Source organism: Mustela erminea, chromosome X (assembly GCF_009829155.1).
Source record: "Mustela erminea isolate mMusErm1 chromosome X, mMusErm1.Pri, whole genome shotgun sequence".
NCBI classification, from domain to species: Eukaryota; Metazoa; Chordata; class Mammalia; order Carnivora; family Mustelidae; genus Mustela; species Mustela erminea.
In genome coordinates, this window is record NC_045635.1 from 64,380,835 (window position 1) to 64,400,505 (window position 19,671).

A 19,671-nucleotide genomic window follows, 5' to 3' on the forward strand; every position below is an offset into this window, starting at 1 on the left:
ATCTCCACATCAAATTTTGCTTTTATGTAAGTATTTAGCCCCACTGAGAAAGAAACTATGAGAAAACTATGGAGTATTATTAGACCCAATTAAGCATTCTTCAAATAGAAGGTAAATGTTTTTTGTGTGTGCCAGGGGAGGGTATCCATATAAAAATCTCAGCTTTTAGTCAAATTTGAATAAAAAAAAGAATGCTTAGAAAAAATTCTACAAATAAAGAACATACTGAAAATAATTCTTTTTCAGACTCCTCACTGATTTAGTATGCAACCTCTAAAGACAAGCCTGGTTTAATGATCCTCAACATTAACACTGTTAAACTTGAACAAACTAACATCTTATCACTGAGGCTAATTCACAGTATAGGTATTCAGATATAGGACATTAGAAAATGTCTAGTCAAAATTCCCCTTTTACAGAATCATAATGTATCTTCGATGCCAGCTAACTGTAGAAATGCAATCATAATTTTAAAATTACATAAATAAATGTTTTTTCAATGAAAGAACCAATTTAAAATGCAATAGGTATTTGAAAGCCTACTTAATATAACAGCAAATTAAAATAATGGACTTTGTAAAATAACGGACGTGTAATTTAAATAACTTTACAAACCATTTCATATTATTCTCCCTTTCAAAAAGTACATAAAGTCTAAACTATAAAATTCTAAGTAAATTCCCAATTATACAAAATTCAAACTATAAAGTTAGTCTACTATTTATATTTTTTTCTAAAAAGTTCAACCAAAAAAAAGTTAAACTGTCAATATATAATATTTTTTCATTGTTTATTATATAAATGCAATTTAACAGAAATTACAATTTAAACCACTCTACCTCACAACGGCATACATTTACTTTCAAATATGAATGATGCTACATAACAGTATGCTAAAACAACAAATTTATATATTCACACCTACTAAAATATTCAGGACATGACTAAATTTTCTAAATGACTCCAAAAACTATCATAGCTTTAAAAATAGAAAAGACAGAAACAGTAGTGCAATCCACTGTAAAACTCTCCCATAAATTTATATGTAAGTATATATTTTATATATAAGTATATATGTTTAGGGAATTATAAAGTATTTACTTCCTCAATATCAGAAATATCAAAACTTCTTTGGTTAAAAACTAACCTCCATATCTTGATTTTAACAAATTATTTCAACTTTCATGAAAAGATGCATTATAATTAAAATTAAATGCTTGAACAAGAAAAAAGTTTTAGAGAAATTTATTGCATCCAAATACTTAAGCATTGGCATTAATACACTATTTACCTCTCCATAAATGTCAAAACTGAAAATGTATTAACAATGCTAAAAAGTCAAAGCATATGAAATGTATACACAATTTATACACAATTACACAATTGTGTACAAATTTACACACAATCACAATATGCTGTATACTAAAATACATCCTACTCAAAAATGTGAAAATGGTAACTATAATTCCAAGTCTTAATCATGATCTGCAAATAAATTTTTAAAAGTGCATATTCAAATATGCTCAAATACATCATCTATGCAAAAACAGTTCCAGTGGGTATTTGTATGCCCACCGTGGGTATTAGATACCTCTTTGTTATGCTGAAAATGAAACAATATATAATGATATATTTTATAATGGCACACTGAAATAAGTATAATGAAAAACATGTTCAAGATAAAATTCATTTTTCTCAAAAATACTGAACAGTATTGTATTTTTTAATCAAAAATACAAGGTGGAATTAAATATACCTTTCAATAAAATATCTGCCAGTTACAGAGAGATATAATCAAGCAACTTAAAAGATGAAAATCATATTCATATTTTGACAAGTTCTAACTTAAATATAAAATTATCATACCTCAATGACACTCATTTGGTGGCTAAATATGAGATTAAGGTTCATCATGTATGTAGTTAAAATAGAATATAGCATGCTTTAAGCATTATTAGCCTTTTAATAACATTTGAGTCCTCATGGTTTACAGGAAAACAAAATAGTAGTCTAAATAAATAAAGAGGAATTAAAGCATTTTAAAAGAGATTTTTTTAAATGCTTTCATAATCTTGCTATCATGTACTATAAAACTTGCTGATGAATAAAATATATGCCTTTACCAATCCATTCTGGACCCCACCTCATCTCATAAAATAAGTGGATATATGTATTTTTTAATTACAAAAAATAGTAGGTAAGCAGCATCTGAATCATTGTGCCCATGACTGATCTCTATTTAAAAGTACAAAATAAAACTGTTCATTTACCTTAATAAAAACATTCTCCTATTAGAAAAATGCTGATCTTAAAAACAAAAAACTCTATCAGCATCAACAAGATATAGAAAACAGAGCTACAATAACAGCTGGCTCACAGCATTTACTAACTCAAAGTTAATTTCCTACAAAATTATGACACAAAAATTACATGCATATTTTCATGTTTTCTTAATATTATAACTTACTATTAGGAATAAATGGATGGTTAATAGAATGTTCTTTAGTAAAACCATTAAGTCTATCATTGATAATAGGTGTTAGAATTAATCAGGGAAAATTTCATCCAATCTTTCATTTTAGAAATCAGAAACTTTTGGTAGAATCACTTGCATACAATCACACAGACAAAAGAAGTTAGAACTAGAAATCAGATATTCTTATCCCCATTATTCTAAAATTCCACCTACTATACCACACGATCCTGTTGAAGATTATGAGTGTGGGATATACTGTATTTCAGGAAGGGTTTAAGAGATAGGTAGAAAAATTAGGGTTATATTCTTTAATACATTTCCATTATTCTTCATTGTTAGGATATGGGTGTGTCTTTGTATTTTCTTCTTCTCCCAGCCATCCCTCAGGTTAAGTGAATCTGTAAAGGCTACACTGTTTACTTCTAACCTACTGTGTCTTATTAAAATTAATACTATCATACTATTTTATTTGAAAAATGGTTAAAATCCAAATCGGTCTGGACCCTTTATAAATTGATACTTATTTTGAAAAGAATTTCTTAATCTTACATATCAGAGCAATCTCCTTTTCATCACTTTGAATGGGTCTTAATAAACAGGACCACCATATTAGATGGCAATTAAAAACAATAATCAGATATTGAGGAGAGAGATGTCTGTTGTCACCATTTATTGAAATGATTTATTTTCATCAATAAAATACTCTGCCAAAATTAAAATATTCTCAAAAAATTATCACAGTTTACATGGGAACGTAAAATTGACAGTGCTGCATTTATAACACACCCTATGCTAGGTGTGTTAATATTTATATTTACTTTCTCTTAAGGTTTCTGAGTTTTAGCCCATTTTCTGGCCTTTCTTTCAAACTTGCAGGAAGACTGTGAGCGAGTCTTTCTAAGGCAGGCACTCCTGGTTTTTACAACCGGTTTGTGGTTCCGTTGCTGCTGTTTGTGCCCACGCCTAGGGTGTGTTATAATCTTTTTAAAGTCCTTACAGATGGAATCATACCTATTCTCAGGATCATTGTCGTCATCATCATCATCCACTGTGACAGGCACTGATTTAGATAAGGCTTCATCTCCTTGAGGGGAAAAAAGTGCACTTAAAATTAGCTTTAAATTATCTATGTAAGTAAAATCATGTAAAATAAAACTGAAAGCCAAAAACGTCAGAACTAGTGGGTTCTAAACTGTACTCTGGTTCCAAAACATGAGTAAAAAATGTACAGGGAAAGCACAATGGGGAATTTATGAAGTACCAGCAGTAAAACAATAGTTGGATTTTATATATTGCAAAGTTCCTTCCCAGAATACAACAGTTTTAAAGCTAATCCTTCCCAGTAACAAGTCTTCATCAATCTAGCAACACAGTACCATAACTTTCTTGCTGAAATTAGCTTTGTAGCGATCCATTTTAAGTTTGAAGTTAATAGATGTCTTAACCTGTTAAAACTGAAGAATAATAAAATTGCTATTAATATTTTGGTAGTAGGAAGTAAAATATACTTAAATCTGTATCAGTCATGATCAGAATTATCCAGAAATATATTCAAGTACAGTATAAGTATAGATTTCCTTCTAAAAAGCCACACTACTATCCTTTAATTAAAAATCTAAAGAGGTTAAGATTGGTGCTCTTTACTGTATATAAAATTTACCTGAAAAACAAACTTACATACTGACCTCTAATTAATACTATGTAGGCTGAAATAATTAGGGAACAGTACACTGATGTTTATTTACCATTTATTTTGAAATGCATCAAGGATTTCAAGGGCATTACATTGAGTGAAAAAAGCCAATCTCTATAAAGGTTACACACTCCATGATTCCACCCCAAAGTAACAAAATTAGAGATAAAAATGAAATTAACACTTGTCAGGGGTTAAGAATGGGGATAAGCATGGGGATGTGTATAAGGGTAGTACAAGGGAACCTTGTGGTAATGGAGTAAGTTGAGTATCTTGGCTGTAGTACTGGTTATAAAAAGCTACATATGTGGTAACTGCACAGAACTATACTTACATATACATACACACAGAAACAAATCAGTGCATGGAAAAACTGGTGAAACTGCAGTAACTCTTCAGCTTCCTGGATTTGATACTGTATTACAGTTATACAAGATGTCACCACTGGGGGTAACTCAATGAAGGATATTGTTCCAGACCGCCCCATATATATATATATATATATATATATATTTTTTTTTTGCAATGTCCCGTGAATTTATAATTAATTCAAAATGAACAGTTAAAAGGCAAAAAAAAAATTAGGTACACTGATGGATAAACAGAAGGATATATAAACAGATATGTGATAAAGCAAACACACTACAATGTTAATGACAAACTTTTCTGTATATTCACTGCTTTGAGGGCACTGGGGTAGCTCAGTCAGTTGTGTCTGACTCTTGATTTCAACTCAGGTCATGATCTCAGGGTCATGAGACTGAGCCCCACATCAGGCTCTGTGCTAAGCATGGAACCTCCTTGAGATTCTCTCTCCCTCTCCCTCCCCCAGCTCATGCTCTCTCTCGTTCTCTAAAATAAATAAATAAACCTCAAAAAAATAAAACTGCTTTATAATAAAATATACAGAGAACATGGTGGGAGGAAAAAGATCCATAAAGAACACAGAAAGCTGTAGGTTCAGGACAGAAATATGCTAAATACAGAAAGGCAAAAATAAATCTTGGAATATCCTACCAAACTCACAATAAATACCTCAAGCAGACCAGTTTTCAAATGAAATATTACTAGTAATATTACTGTCATTCCCCTATTGCACTTTTCAAAATCTGACACACCCTTCAAAGTTGAGTTCAAATGTCACCTGTTCCTCTAAGTCTTCCTCTAATATTTAGATTAAATGGCCCACTTGCTGTTTATTACATAGCCCCATTTTAGTTTTATATGTTTCTTCTGGTGTTTTTTAAAATAATAACTTATCTATATCTATCTTGTTCACTGGACTGCAATATTCTAGGACCATATTCTTCACTCTGGTTGCTCATGCCATTCTCAAGTCCCAATTTTTCTAGTAAACTATTATACCTCATAATAGGATACCCAACTATGGCTGAATAAACTGGAATCACCTAAACATATGGCAGCAGGGGAGCCCTTTTAAAAGTTCAAAAATATTGTTCCCTTAATTAAGCTCAACACATTGGGAAAATATACTATGTTTATATATGCATATAAACAAATTATTAAGGAATGCCACTTATGCATAGAGCTTCTTGCTCAATGGGGAGCCTGTTTCTCCTTCTACCTGCCAACACCCTTGTGCATTCCCAAGATCTTGTGCACTCTCTCTCTGACAAATAAATAAATAAAATCTTTAAAAAAAAATTAAAGTAAAAGGAATGCCACTTATCTTTTGGCTCACACCCAAACTTTTCTTAAAACAGTATTTTTGGGGTACCTGGGTGGCTCAGGTCATGATCTCAGGATCCTGGGACTGAGCCTGGCATCAGGCTCTCTGCTCAGCAGAGAGCCTGCTTCCCCTCCCTCCACCTGCCTCTCTGCCTACTTGTGATCTTGTCTGTCAAATAAATAAATAAAATCTTTTAAAAAAACACAGTACTTTTTATAGTGCTTATTTTCAACCCTTCATAATCTTTTCTACTTAAACATTTTTACAAAGGCCCATTTTTAGACATGTTAATTCCCGAGCAAAATTATCTTCTTTTTATCATCTAAAGTAATCAGTTCCAAGAAATATCCAGGGTAAAGAAAATCCAATCCAAACAACAAGGCTGGGCTTATTCCACCAAACAGTTGAGAGACTGGCATCTGCAGAAGAGCTCAATTCTCAAGGCTTCTGTGGATATACATGCATGAAAAAAGGATCACCTCCTAAACAGCATGATGATCCTTCAGAACAAAGATACATGGAACACAATGATCAAAATGGAACACAGTGATCTATACCAGTGCTCAGGTAAGGAATTATTGAGAAATGCACTCTACAAGTATTTGCCATACACTGCCATCTCTTCTTAAGATCCAATGAATACATACTACTTATTACACTATGTATTAATAGTTCCAAACAGGAGAGGTATATCGTGGAATCCTCTCATATGTGTTTTGGGGAAATGAAAATTAGCAATTGAAATCAAACATGCTGATTTCTCTAGGGAAGCTGTTTAATGATGGAAATCAGTTTTCCAAAGTTTAAGATAAATCAATAGCCTACAATTTGCCAATGAGAATACTCCATAACTCACAATTTATTATTCTTATACTCTAATCCTTAATAAGAGCTTTCCCAACAAACCTGATAACAAAACATTGATATGATATCAAAGTAAGTATTAGATGGTACTTTGAATACAATCTCTTATACTACCATATAGCTGAGCCTTGAACATGGCTTTGAACTGCACAAGTTCATTTATACATGGATTTCTTTTCTGCAGTACACCAATGTAACTATTTTCTCTTCCTTATGATTTTCTTGTTATTTCCTTTTCTCTAGCTTACTTTAATGAAATAAAATAGTATATAAAATATACAAAATACGTATTAATCAACTATTTATGTCATTGGTAAGGCTTCTAGTCAACACCAGGCTATTAAGAGTTAAGTATTTGAAAAGTGAAAGGCTAAATATCGGTTTTTGACTGAACAGAGGATGAGCATCCCTAACCTCTACATTCTTCAAGGGTCAACCAAAATTCTTAAATCAAGGCTCTCAGAACGAAGTTTACAAATTGTTGCCAAAGTTCATTTGGCAGCAAAACCTGATCTAAACTGTTTATTCCTTTAAGTATGAATGTTCACATGTTTTGCTGCAAAAATACTAATTTGCTTAATTATGGGAGTGTTGCCTCATAAGCAATTGGGACTATTACATAATATATGCTAACTAATTGATACTATCTTTCTAAAACTTGAAAATTCTGAAACACACTGGGTCTGACAATTTTGGGGACAGTAGTTAAAAGCCATACAGGCAAAAATCCATACAGGCATCTGATACAGCAATGCATTAAACAGAATATGCCATGAAAATCACGCCTGCTTTTCAAAACAACTCATCAGATAAACATTCCATATAAGGAATGTAAAGTTTTATTTAAAAGCAACATTCAGGGGGGCACCTGGGTGGCTCAGTGGGTTAAAGCCTCTGCCTTCAGCTCAGGTCATGATCCCAGAGTCCTGGGATCAAGCCCCATATCAGGCTCTCTCCTCGGTGGGGAGCCTGCTTCCTCCTCTCTCTCTGCCTGCCTCTCTGCCTCCCTGTGATCTCTGTCTGTCAAATCAATAAATAAAATCTTTTAAAAAAAAAAAAGCAACATTCAGGGATGTCTGGGTGACTCAGCTGGTTAAGTGTCTGCCTTCAGCTCAGGTCATGATCCCAGGATGCTGGGATGGAGCCCTGTGTCAGGCTTCTTTCTTAGCAGGGAGTCTGCTTCTCCCTCTCCCTCTGCCCCACCCACCCGCCACTGATTCTCTCTCCTCTCTCTCTCTCTAATAAAATCTTTTAAAGAAATAAAAATAAAAATAAATAAAAATTTTAAAAAGAAATATTCAAATTAAATGCACAAAGCCCAACTGGGATAAAGCGAAAATTTAAACATTCTGGCCCTGCTAGGAACACATTTATATCTAAAATCTCCTTTATAAATTTTTAAAAATAAAGTTCAGGTGGATTTCTGTGAAGATGGTGGAGCAGAGGGGTCCCAGGTTAACCTTATTCTGTGGTTACATCTACATAACAGCCACATCAGTGCAAATAAAAGAACATGATCTGAAGACTGACAGACTCTCCACAGCTAAATGTACAGACAAGGCCACCATAAAGAGGGTAGAAAGGATGAAGATGGAGTGGAAGGCAAAGTGACCTGTGGATCTGTCAGAGGAAAGGAAGGATGCCACGGACACATACAGAGAAGAAGAGCAGACCCCATGCTATGCACCCCAGGCATGGAAGACCCACACACTGGGAGGCAAATCTCAATGACATTTGGCTTTCAAAACCAGAGGGACCTAACTTCCCAAGAACTTACAATGGGTGGGACTTCACACATTAAATATTAAAAATCAGCAGGCTCCACTTTGGAAGAACCAGGGAGCAGTAGGAAATTGAGTCCCCATCCTTAAGAGACAGCACAACAAACCAACCCCACTGAGATACAGCATACAAACAGCAGTTTGAGAAGGGCCTGGGGTATATGAGAAGGTGGTTTCTTTACTAACTTCAGAGCATGTACTGCAAGGGCAGGGATCACTGGGAGAGTTCTGCAAGACCAAAATGCTGGCAGGTGCCATTTCCCTCACGACTCCTACAGGAACCAGGATAGCACTAACTCTCTAGACATACCTTGGTGAAAGTATGACCCACCCCACTATGTCTTCTGTAGACTTATCCCCTCCACACCAGTCTGCACTCTGGACAGTTTAATCAGTTGCCTGCAAGACATCTTCCACATGGGAGTGGCATCGACGTTCCTGGCACCACACAAAACCTGCCCCAATGTTCTTTTACAGACAGCCCCCACCAACATACCCCTGGCAGAAGACCATCCGAAGAAGTGACACAAACTAGGCAGTGTGCTTATAGCCCCAAGAGTGGCCAGCACCACTTCAAAATGACTCCTGCCCAGGAGCAGAGGGAAGAATAAGCACAAACATGAGTCAAAACTGTGCCCCAGCAGCAGGGTGAGGGCAGACATCTAGTCTGATGGCAGGCCCCTTCTCAGGAGGGGCACCCGGGAGGCTCAGTGGGTTAAGGCCTCTGCCTTCGCCTCAGTTCATGATCCCAGGATCCTGGGATTGAGCCCCGCTTCGAGCTCTCTGCTCAGCCGGGAGCCTGCTTCCTTCCTCTCTCTCTGCCTGTTTCAATGCCTACTTGTGATCTCTGTCAAATAAATAAATAAAATCTTTAAAAACAAAACAAAACAAAACTTCTCAGGAGACAATGTGGGGAGAACACCCTGTAGTTCTGAGCTACCACATTTCTGATAAATAGCTGGTGTGACTCAACTCAAGCCCAAGGCAAACATCAGGCTGGCCCATAAGAACACATGGACCAAACCCTGCCCACAAGAGACAAACAGAGCCATTGCAGATGAATAGAATGAAGGCAAAAAAGGCTCACCCATAAAATTAAGGTAAAACAACACCCAAAGCAAACAATCCAGAAGTGTCACATGTCAAGGACACCACACTGTAGGGCACTACAGAACCTGCTCTTCATAAGACCACTAATTACAAGAGCATGTGGCTGACATGTAGAAAAAGACACAGAGAACTGGACAATATGAGGAGAAGAAGGAGTATGTCCCAACTGAAAGAACATGACAAAACCACAGCAAGAGAGCTAAACAAAACAGAGATAAGTAATACGCCTAAAGGAGAATTTAAATTAATAGTCATTAAGATACTCACCAGAATTGAGAAAAGAGTGGAGAACCTCACTGAGATACTCAACAAAGAAGTAGAAAAAAACAAAGAGGTAGAAAACAAAACCAATAAGAGACGAAGAACTCAGTAACTAAAATTGAATATATATTAGAGAGAATAAATAGTACAATAAAGGGGAGTCAAGATGGCGGAGAAGTAGCAGGCAGAGACTACATCAGGTAGCAGGAGATCAGCTAGATAGCTTATCTAAAGATTGAAAACACTTACAAATCCAATGGGAGATCAAAGAGAAGAAGAACAGCAACTCTAGAAACAGAAAATCAACCACTTTCTGAAAGGTAGGACTGGAGGAGAAGTGAATCCAAAGCCATAGACCGCGGTGGGAGGGGCCGGCTCCCGGCAAGCAGCAGAGCAACAGAGCACTAAATCAGGACTTTTAAAAGTCTGTTCCGCTGAGGGACATCGCTCCAGAGGCTAAACCGGGGTGCAGCCCAAGTGGGGTCAGTGTGGCCTCAGGTCCCGCAGGGTCACAGAAGGATCGAGGGTGTCTGAGTGTCGCAGAGCTTGCAGGTATTAGAACAGGGAAGCCGGCTACAGAGACAGAGCTGAGGAGTGAGCTCTCAGCTCAGGGTTACCTTGAACCAGTCGCAGGCTCGGTGAGCTCGGAGCGCGGCCAGAGGCCAGGGAGACGGGAGTAATTGGGTGCTATTCTCTGAGGGCGCACTGAGGTGTGGGGCCCCGAGCTCTCGGCTCCTCTAGGCCAGAGACTGGGAGGCCGCCATTTTCATTCCCATCTTCCAGAACACTACGGAAGGCATTCTGGGAACAAAAGCTCCCCAAAGCGAACCCGAGCTGATTACTCAGCCCGGCCCCTGGTAAGGGCGGTGCAATTCCCCCTGGGGCAAAGACACTTGAGAATCACTACAACAGGCCCCTCCCTCAGAAGATCAACAAGAAATCCAGACAGGACCAAGTTCACCCACCAAGGAGTGCAGGTTCAATACCAAGGAGAGCAGCGGATTTCCAGAGGAGGAGAAAGCAAAGCACGGAACTCATGCCTTTCTCCCCATGATTCTTTAGTCTTGCAGTTAAATTAATTTTTTTTTTCAATTTTTGTTTTATTCTTCTGCTAAATTTTTAACTTTACCCTTTTCTTTTTTAACATTTTTAACTAGTTTATCTAATATATATATACATATATATATTATCCTTTTTTATATTTTTTTCTTTATTCGTTTTCCTAATTGTTTCTTTTTATTTTCCTAAACCTCTTTTTATCCCCTTTCTCCCCCCCATGATTTGGGATCTCTTCTGATTTGATTAAAGTGTATTTTCCTGGCATCACTGCCACCATTTTACTATTTTACTTGCTTCTTCATATACTCTTATCTGGACAAAATGACAAGACGGAAAAATTCAACACAAAAAAAAAAAAAAAGAAAAAGAACAAGAGGCAGTACCGAAGGCTAGGGACCTAATTAATACAGGCATTGGTAATATGTCAGATCTAGAGTTCAGAATGACGATTCTCAAGGTTCTAGCTGGGCTCGAAAAAGGCATGGAAGATATCAGAGAAACCCTCTCGGGAGATATAAAAGCCCTTTCTGGAGAAATAAAAGAACTAAACTCTGACAAAGTTGAAATCAGAAAAGCTATTAATGAGGTGCAATAAAAAATGGAGGCTCTCACTGCTAGGATAAATGAGGCAGAAGAAAGAATTAGCGATATAGAAGACCAAATGACAGAGAATAAAGAAGCTGAGCAAAAGAGGGACAAACAGCTACTGGACCACGAGGGAAGAATTTGAGAGATAAGTGACACCATAAGATGAAACAACATTAGAATAATTGGGGTTCCAGAAGAAGAAGAAAGAGAGAGGGGAGCAGAAGTTATATTGGAAAGAATTATTGGAGAATTTCCCTAATATGGCCAAGAGAACAAGTATCAAAATACAGGAGGTGCAGAGAACACCCCTCAATATCAACAAGAATAGGTCCACACCCCGTCACCTAATAATATAATTTGCAAATCTTAGTGACAAAGAGAAAATCCTGAAAGCAGCCCAGGAAAAGAAGTCTGTAACATACAATGGTAAAAATATTAGATTGGCAGCAGACTTATCCACAGAGACCTGGAAGGCCAGAAAGAGCTGGCATGATATATTCAGAGCACTAAACGAAAAACATGCAGCCAAGAATACTATATCCAGCTAGGCTATCATTGAAAATAGAAGGAGAGATAAAAATCTTCCAGGACAAACAAAAACTGAAAGAATTTGCAAACACCAAACCCGCTCTACAGGAAATATTGAAAGGGGTCCTCTAAGCAAAGAGAGACCCTAAAAGTAATGGATCAGAAAGGAACAGAGACAATATAAAGTAACAGTCACCTTTCAGGCAATACAATGGCACTAAATTCATATCTCAATAGTTACCATGAATGTAAATGGGCTAAATGCCCCAATAAAAAGACACAGGGTGGGGTGCCTGGGTGGCTCAGTGGGTTAAGCCTCTGCCTTCGGCTCAGGTTATGATCCCAGGGGCCTGGGATCGAGTCCCGCATGGGGCTCTCTGCTCGGCGGGGAGCCTGCTTCTCCTCATCTCTCTCTCTGTCTGTCTCTCTGCCTATTTGTGATCTCTCTCTCTGTCAAATAAATAAAATCTTTAAAAAAAAAAAAAGACACATGGTATCAGAGTGGATAAAAAAACAAAACCCAGCTATATGTCGCCTACAAGAAACTCATTTTAGTCCCGAAGACACCTCCAGATTTAAAGTGAGGGGGTGGAAAAGAATTTACCATGCTAATGGACATCAGAAGAAAGCAGGAGTGGCAATCCTTATATCAGATCAATTAGATTCTAAGCCAAAGACTATAATAAGAGATGAGGAAGGACACTATATCATACTCAAAGGGTCTGTCCAACAAGAAGATCTAACAATTTTAAATATCTATGCCCCCAACGTGGGAGCAGCCAACTATATAAACCAATTAATAACAAAATCAAAGAAACACATCAACAATAATACAATAATAGCAGGGGACTTTAACACTCCCCTCACTGAAATGGACAGATCATCCAAGCAAAAGATCAGCAAGGAAATAAAGGCCTTAAACGACACACTGGACCAGATGGACATCACAGATATGTTCAGAACATTTCATCCCAAAGCAACAGAATACACATTCTTCTCTAGTGCACATGGAACATTCTCCAGAATAAATCACATCCTGGGTCCTAAATCAGGTCTCAACCGCTATCAAAAGATTGGGATCATTCCCTGCATATTTTCAGAGCATAATGATCTGAAGCTAGAACTCAATTACAAGAGGATAGTTGGAAAGAACCCAAATACATGGAGACTAAACAGCATACTTTTAAAGAACGAATGGGTCAACCAGGAAATTAATGGTTCAAAATCTGTGAGACACAGGAAAGGCAATCCTGAGAGGAAAATATATAGCAGTACAAGCCTTTCTCAAGAAACAAGAAAGGTCTCAAGTACACAACCTAACCCTACACCTAAAGGAGCTGGAGAAAGAACAAGAAAGAAACCCTAAACCCAGCAAGAGAAGAGAAATCATAAAGATCAGAGCAGAAATCAATGAAATAGAAACCAAAAAAGCAATAGAGCAAATCAACGAAACTAGGAGCTGGTTCTTTGAAAAAATAAGATTGATAAACCCCTGGCCAGACTTATCAAAAAGAAAAGAGAAAGGACCAAAATAAATAAAATCATGAATGAAAGAGGAGAGATCACAACTAACACCAAGGAAATACAAACAATTATAAGCACATACTATGAGCAACTCTACGCAAACAAATTTGACAATCTGGAAGAAATGGATGCATTCCTAGAGACATATAAACTACCACAACTGAACCAGGAAGAAATAGAAAACATGAATAGACCCATAACCAGTAAGGAGACTCAAACAGTCATCAAAAATCTCCAAACAAACAAAAGCCCAGGGCCAGACGGCTTCCCAGGAGAATTCTACCAAATATTTAAAGAAGAACTAATTCCCATTCTCCTGAAACTGTTCCAAAAAACAGAAATGGAAGGAAAACTTCCAAACTCATTTTATGAGGCCAGCATCACCTTGATCCCAAAATGAGACAAGGATCCCATCAAAAAAGAGAACTACAGACCAATATCCTTGATGAACACAGATGCGAAAATTCTCACCAAAATACTAGCCAATACGATCGAACAGTACATTAAAAGGATTATTCACCACGACCAAGTGGGATTTATTCCAGGGCTGCAAGGTTTCTTCAACATCCGCAAATCAATCAATGTGATACAACACATTAATAAAAGTAAGAAAAAGAGCCATATGATACTCTCAATAGATGCTAAAAAAGCATTTGACAAAATACAGCATCCCTTCCTGGTCAAAACTCTTCAGAGTGTAGGGATAGAGGGCACATACCTCAATATCATCAAAGCCATCTACGAAAAACCCACAGCAAATATCATTCTCAATGGAGAAAAACTGAAAGCTTTTCCACTAAGGTCAGGAACACGGCAGGGATGTCCATTATCACCACTGCTATTCAACATAGTTCTAGAAGTTCTAGCCTCAGCAATCAGACAACAAAAGGAAATTAAAGGCATCCAAATCGGCAAAGAAGTCAAACTATCACTCTTAGCAGATGATATGATACTATATGTGGGAAACCCATAAGACTCCACTCCAAAACTGCTATAACTTGTGCAGGAATTCAGTAAAGTGTCAGGATATAAAATAAATGCACAGAAATCAGTTGCATTTCTCTACACCAACAACAAGACAGAAGAAAGAGAAATTAAGGAGTCAATCCCATTTACAATTGCACCCATAACTATAAGATACCTAGGAATAAACCTAAACAAAGAGGCTAAGAACCTATACTCAGAAAACTATAAAGTACTCATGAAAGAAATTGAGGAAGACACAAAGAAATGGAAAAATTTTCCATGCTCCTGAATTGGAAGAACAAATATTGTGAAAATGTCTTTGCTACCTAAAGCAATCTACACATTTAATGCAATTCCTATCGAAATACCATCCATTTTTTTCAAGGAAATGGATTAAATAATCCTAAAACTTATATGGAACCAGAAAAGACCTCGAATAGCCAAAGGAATATTGAAAAGGAAAGCCAAAGTGGGTAGCATCACAATTCCAGACTTCAAGCTCTATTACAAAGCTGTCATCATCAAGACAGCATGGTACTGGCACAAAAACAGACACATAGATCAATGGAACAGAATAGAGAGCCCAGATATAGACCCTCAACTCTATGGTCAACTAATCTTTGACAAAGCAGGAAAGAATGTCCAATGGAAAAAAGATAGCCTCTTCAATGAATGGTGTTGGGAAAATTGGACAGCCACATGCAAAAAAATGAAATTGGACCATTTCCTTACACCACACACGAAAATAGACTGAAAATGGATGAAGGACCTCAATGTGAGAAAGGAATCCATCAAAATCCTTGAGGAAAACACAGGCAGCAACCTCTTCGACCTCTGCCGCAGCAACATCTTCCTAGGAACATCGCCAAAGGCAAGGGAAGAAAGGACAAAAATGAACTATTGGGATTTTATCAAGATCAAAAGCTTCTGCAAAGGAAAGGAAAGGAAACAGTTAACAAAACCAAAAGACAACTGACAGAATGGGAGAAGACATTTGCAAACGACCTATCAGATAAAGGGCTAGTGTCCAAAATATATAAAGACCTTAGCAAACTCAACACCCAAAGAGCAAATAATCCAATCAAGAAATAGGCAGAAGACATGAACAGACATTTCTGCAAAGAAGACATCCAGATGGCCAACAGACACATGAAAAAGTGCCCCACATCACTCGGCATCAGGGAACCACATCACTCGGCATCAGGGAAATACAAATCAAAACCACAATGAGATATCACCTCACACAAGCCAGAATGGCTAAACTGAACAAGTCAGGAAATGACAGATGCTGGCGAGGATGTGGAGAAAGGGGAACCCTCCTACACTGTTGGCGGGAATGCAAGCTGGTGCAACCACTCTGGAAAACAGCATGGAGGGTCCTCAAAATTTTGAAAACAGAACTACCCTATGACCCAGCAATTGCACTACTGGGTATTTACCCTAAAGATACAAACGTAGTGATCCGAAGGGGCACGTGCACCCGAATGTTTATAGCAGCAATGTCTACAATAGCCAAACTATGGCAAGAACCTAGATATCCATCAACAGATGAATGGATAAAGAAGATGTGGTATATATACACAATGGAATACTATGCAGCCATCAAAAGAAATGAAATCTTTCCATTTGCGACAATGTGGATGGAACTAGAGGGTATCATGCTTCGTGAAATAAGTCAAGCAGAGAAAGACAACTATCATATGATCTCCCTGATATGAGGAAGTGGAGATGCCACATGGGGGGTTAAGGGGGTAGAAGAAGAATAAATGAAACAAGATGGGATTGGGAGGGAGACAAAGCATAAGTGACTCAATCTCACAAAACAAACTGAAGGTTGCTGGGGGGAGGAGGGTTGGGAGAGGAGGGTGGGATTATGGACATTGGGGAGGGTATGTGCTATGGTGAGTGCTGTGAAGTGTATAAACTTGGCGATTCACAGACCTGTACCCCTGGGGATAAAAATATATGTTTATAAAAAATAAAAAATTAAAAAAGATAGTACATAGAGGAAGTAGAAGAATGGACCAGTGACCTACAAAGCAGAGTAAAACAAAGCAATCAAGGTGAACAGAGGGGAGAAAGAAAATAATAAAAAATGAAAGTATACTGGGGCACCTGGGTGGCTCAGTGGGTTAAAGCCTCTGCCTTCAGCTCAGGTCATGATCCCAGGGTCCCGGGATCGACCCCCGCATCGGGCTCTCTGCTCCCCTCCCTTCCTTTCCTCTCTCTGCCTACTTGTGATCTCTCTCTGTCAAATAAATAAATAAAATCTTAAAAAAAAAAAATGAAAGTATACTTAAGGAATTCAGTAACACAGTCAAGCATGGTAACAGGCACATTATAAGGACCCCAGAAAGACATGAGGAAGAAAAAGGGGCAGAAATTTACTTAAAGAAATAATAGATGAAAACTTCCCAAATCTGGGAAGGGAAACATATATCCAGATTCAGAAGGCACAAAGAGGGGCGCCTGGGTCTCAGTGGGTTAAAGCCTCTGCCTTCAGCTCAGGTCATGATCCCAGGGTCCTGGAATCGAGCCCGGGAATCGAGCCACATAGGGCTCTCTGCTCAGCGGGGAGCCTGCTTCCTCCTCTCTCTCTCTCTGCCTGCATCTCTGCCTACTTTTGATCTTTCTGTCAAAAAATAAATAAAATCTTAAAAATAAAATTAAAAAAGAAGGCACAAAGAAACCCCAATAAAATCAACTCCCAAAAAGTCCATACCAAGACATATAATAATTAAAATAGGAAAATGTAGTGATAAAGAGGGAATTTTAAAAGCAACAGGAGAAAAGAAAACAGGTACAAGCAAGGGAAAACATACAAGCATATTTTTTCAGAAGAAACTTTGCAAGCCAGAAGAGACTGACATGATATATTCAAAGTAGTGAAGGAAAACAAAACTATAACCATGAATACTCTCTCCAGCAAGACAATCATTCAGAACAGAAAGAAAGAAAAAGAGTTCCCCAGACAAATAAAGGAACTCATCACAACTAAACCAGCTGTACAAGAAATACTAAAGGGGATTCTCTGAGTGGAAAAGTAAGACAGCAATTATGAGTAAGAAAAGTAGGTAGCACTAAAGCAGTACAATTAAGTAAATACCAATAAAAATCAGTTAAAAATTTACGAACTACAAGGAAATAAAGTATATATCTAAAACACGGAGGGGAGGGGGTAAAAATTTAGTACATTCAAACTTAAGCAACCATTAACTTAATACAGACTGCTACATACAGAAAAAGTTTTATATAAAACTAATGACAACCACAAATCAGAAACAACTAATACATAAAACAATAAAGAGAAAGGAATCCAAGCATACACTAATAAAGCCAGCAATCACAGAAGAGAGCCAGAGAGGAAAAGAACAGACAAAAACTACAAAAACAAACATAAAACAAGTAGCAAAACGGCAATACATGCCTACCAATAATTACTTTGAATGTAATTGGACTAACTGCTCCAATCAAAAAATGGAGTGACTGAATAGATAAGAAAGCAAGACCTACCTGTATGATACCAATAAGAAACTCACTTCTGACATAAAGACATAAAGTAAAGGGATGGAAAAATATTTAGCATGCAAATAGATGTAAAAAGAAAGCCAGGTAGCAATACACGTAATGGAAAAACCAAACTTTTAAAAGACTCTAACAAGAGACAAGAAAGGATAACATATAATCGTAAGTAGTACAACCCAGAAAGATAACCATAAACCCATTCATGAACCCAACACTGGAACACCCAAAAATATAAAACAGCTAATAACAAAAAAAAGTAATCAACGGTAACATAGTAACAGCAGAGGACTTTAACTCGCCACTTACATCATTCAAACTGAAATCAACATGAAAACAGTAGCTTTGAAGGGCATACTGGACCAGATCGATCTAACATATAGTCAGAACATTCCATTCTAAAAGAGAACATAATCCTTTGCATGTGCACATGGAACATTCTCCAGACTAGATCACATGTTAGGCCACAAAACAAATTTTAACAAATTCAAAAAGATCAAAGTTATACCATCCACCTTTTCCAACCACGATGCTATGAAACTAGAAATCAACCACAAGAAAAAACCTGGAAGAATACAAATATACAGAGGTTAAATACACACTACTAAACAATGAATGTGTCAACCAAGATATCAAAGAGGAAATCAAAAATTGCAAGGAGACAAATGAAAATGAAATCATAATGCTCCAAAATCTTTGGCATGCAGTAGAAGCTATTCTAAGAGAGAACTCTGTAACAATACAAGCCTACCTTAAGAAGAAAAAACTCAAATTAACAACATAACCTTACACCTAAGGAAACTACAAAAAGAACAAATGAAACCCAAAACCTGTGGGAGGAAGAAATATTAAAGTTCAGAGCATAAACAAAATTCAAACTCAAAAAAAAATCAATGGATCAATGAAACCAGAAGCTGGTTCTTTGAAAAGACCAACAAAACTGTTAAACTGCTATCCAGACACATCAAAAAAATAAGACAGGACCCATACAAAATAAAAAATGAAAGAGAAGAAATAATAATGGACACCACAGAAATAAAAAGGACTGTAAGAGAATATTATGAAAAATTATATGCTAACAAATTGAACAAAATAGAACAAATGGATAAATTTCTTGAAATATAACCTCCCAAAACTTCTTCGCAAAGAAATTTAACATTTGAACAGACTGGCAACAGTGAAACTGAATCATTAATCAAAAAACTCCCATAAAACAGAAGTCCAGAACCACATGCCTTCACAGGTAAATTCTACTAAATATTTTAAGAAGTTAATACCCAATTCTTCTCAAATTATTCAAAAAATGGAAGACAAATGAAAGCTTCCAAATTTACTCTACAAGGTCAGCATTACCCTGATACAAAAGCCAGATAAAGATATTCCTAAAAAAGAGAACTATAAGTCATATCTCTGAAGAACACAGATGCAAAAATCCTCCACAAAATATTAGCAAACAGGGGGGCACGTGGGTGGCTCAGTGGGTTAAAGCCTCTGCCTTCAGCTCAGGTCATGATCCCAGGGTCCTGGGATCCAGCCCCGCATTTGGCTGTAAGCTCAGCGGGGAGCCTGCCTTCCCCTCCTCTCTGCCTGCCTCTCTGCCTACTTGTGA

General features: G+C 37.1%; 1 protein-coding gene and 1 long non-coding RNA gene across 9 annotated transcripts in view; one reads left to right on the plus strand and one right to left on the minus strand.

The window, feature by feature from the left end:
- Positions 1-19,671, minus strand: part of ATRX (ATRX chromatin remodeler) — a 290,605-nt gene that overhangs the window by 175,501 nt on the left and 95,433 nt on the right. For all 8 annotated transcript variants that reach the window (XM_032331146.1, XM_032331145.1, XM_032331144.1 and 5 more), the window contains one exon: positions 3,488-3,560. In XM_032331146.1, the coding sequence (XP_032187037.1) occupies positions 3,488-3,560 (73 nt within the window). The remainder of the gene's footprint in view (positions 1-3,487; positions 3,561-19,671) is intronic.
- On the plus strand, positions 994-16,996 carry LOC116583135. Its single transcript, XR_004282628.1, has 3 exons — positions 994-1,005; positions 1,557-1,559; positions 16,915-16,996. It is a non-coding gene; the product is annotated as an uncharacterized LOC116583135 (long non-coding RNA).